The following is a 1,893-nucleotide window of genomic DNA, read 5'->3' as shown; positions in this document are numbered from 1 at the left end:
TAAAGTATTTCTTCAGTACACGGGGCACTGACCCCCATTAACCCCTGTCTAGAGCCGCCCATGCCAACATTACTACTAAAACGGAATGAATTCATCATGTTTTACCTACCGGAGCTTTCTTGTCAATCGGTTTGATGACAAATTTCTTGTCATTGAATGAGATGTTTCGTATCTCGCTCCAGGGGAAGCCAATCTTTGGGGTCATCCTGCAGAAATAGTACTGGTAAGTAAATTAGTAAAACATGTTGAACAGGAAACAGAGACTGCAGCAGTCCAGATGTTTTTATAAATACACATGTGCTTTAGGAGCCATCTTTGGGACATCTATGCCTCAGTCTGTCCCGTTCTTAGACCTACTTGTCTTTCTTGTCGTAGATGTTGAGCCCCAGTGCATCCACTCCCAGCCACAGCTCAGAACCTTTCTTGTTCTTGATGTTAAAGTAGTTGACTCCATACATTTCCAGGTCTTGGGCTATTTTCAGATACTCCAGCATGGCGTCCTCCCTGCAGCCGTGTACAGGTTAATGACATGCTGAAAAGGCAGGTTTTCTAAAAGCCTATTAGCGCTCTGTGTCTCAGCATCTCCACACCTCAGCATTCCCTTGTGCTCTTCATGCCACACCTGGATTCTTTCCTCCCACTGATTGTTATTCAGCTTGTGCTGCTCCAAAACCCTGGTTTTATCCGTAAAGAGGACAGTTAGAATTAGAATTCAGGCGACTGGAACTGGAATTAAGGTGAACTTTTTTGGTTTATACTTATATGCACGGGATGCCCTACCTCTGTGGCAGCAGCTTCTCCTTGGCGAGGTATCCTGGTACGTGATAGTAGCTGCTGTAGTCTCCATGTTTGACCTGCACTGCGTACGACGCCAGCAGCACTGCGGTCTCAGGTGGACAATATATGTCATCGTTCAGGATGCTCTCTTTCACCTGAAACGGGGAGGGGAGACCAAGGCTCCTGTGAAAAGCTACAATACAGGCTGACACTCTGATTGTCTCTCCGTGTGACAGGAGAGCATCAGTTACTCCTCAAATGTCTTTAAAAAAAAAAAACAGAAAAGGGAGATATTCTTTATCCTTAAGCACCTTTTACTCCAATTAGTAAATAGCATCATAGAGACTGATGGTAACTTTGAAGAGGCTGCAGAGATCTAGCGCTCAGGAGGAAGCATATGTTCACATGACATTCGACAACCTGCTAATCCTGTGCTTATAGAAGAGTGGCGAGAAGAAAGCCCTTCCTGGGAGGAAGCCATTGATAGATCCAAAAATAAGGAGTTCTGAATAGACTCAAACTTTTTTTGCCTGCTTTGTTAATCCTAGAAGAAAACTTGTTTGAGGGTGGAGAAGAAAAAGACGCATTAAAGGAACATCATTAGAAAGTCTCCAACTTTGTAAAACATAGTGGTGGCAGTGTACTGCTGTGGGGATTTTTCATCAAGAATCATTTTTCGATTCTATTCAGTTTATTTCTATAGCTCCAATTCACATCATGTCATCTCAGGTCACTTTCCAGTTCACCAGATCATCCAGTCAGATTGATTCAAAGTTTCTATCTAAGGAAAGAACTGCTCCTAAAATAGCTCCAGCCAGCAAACGGCGGCTCTCTGCACTGACGTAGTTTGGCCCTGCTGAGATGAGGCATGATGCAATCATTTACAGGGAAACCCATCTTTATAACATGTGTTATAACATGTGTAGCTCTACGTTCTTATAGACCAGAAGGTTTGCTTTGTGCAGATTGTGGGAAAAAAATCCCCTCGGCTGAAAACTGAGGATAACTTTATCACCAGAAGAAGAAGAAAGCAAACAGCAACCTGTGGTATAACAGGCCTTATAAAGAGTCCTTCATTCTGCATAAAAGCTTCTAAAGAATGTTGCAATAGAATAT

At 43.1% G+C, this 1,893-nt stretch overlaps 1 protein-coding gene across 3 annotated transcripts in view; it reads right to left on the bottom strand.

Moving 5' to 3' along the window:
- msn (moesin) overlaps nt 1–1,893 on the bottom strand; it is a 17,793-nt gene that overhangs the window by 8,822 nt on the left and 7,078 nt on the right. For 2 of the 3 annotated variants that reach the window (XM_015401193.1, XM_015401192.1), the window contains 4 exons: nt 781–932; nt 591–674; nt 358–504; nt 110–206 (listed from right to left, as the gene is read on the bottom strand). In XM_015401193.1, coding sequence (XP_015256679.1) covers nt 110–206; nt 358–504; nt 591–674; nt 781–932 — 480 coding nt within the window. The remainder of the gene's footprint in view (nt 1–109; nt 207–357; nt 505–590; nt 675–780; nt 933–1,893) is intronic. The other variant, XM_015401194.1, reaches the window with a different exon arrangement.

This window comes from Cyprinodon variegatus, unplaced genomic scaffold, assembly GCF_000732505.1.
Source record: "Cyprinodon variegatus isolate N-32 unplaced genomic scaffold, C_variegatus-1.0 Scaffold1192, whole genome shotgun sequence".
Taxonomy (NCBI): domain Eukaryota; kingdom Metazoa; phylum Chordata; class Actinopteri; order Cyprinodontiformes; family Cyprinodontidae; genus Cyprinodon; species Cyprinodon variegatus.
This window is presented reverse-complemented; position numbering and strand designations above follow the sequence as displayed.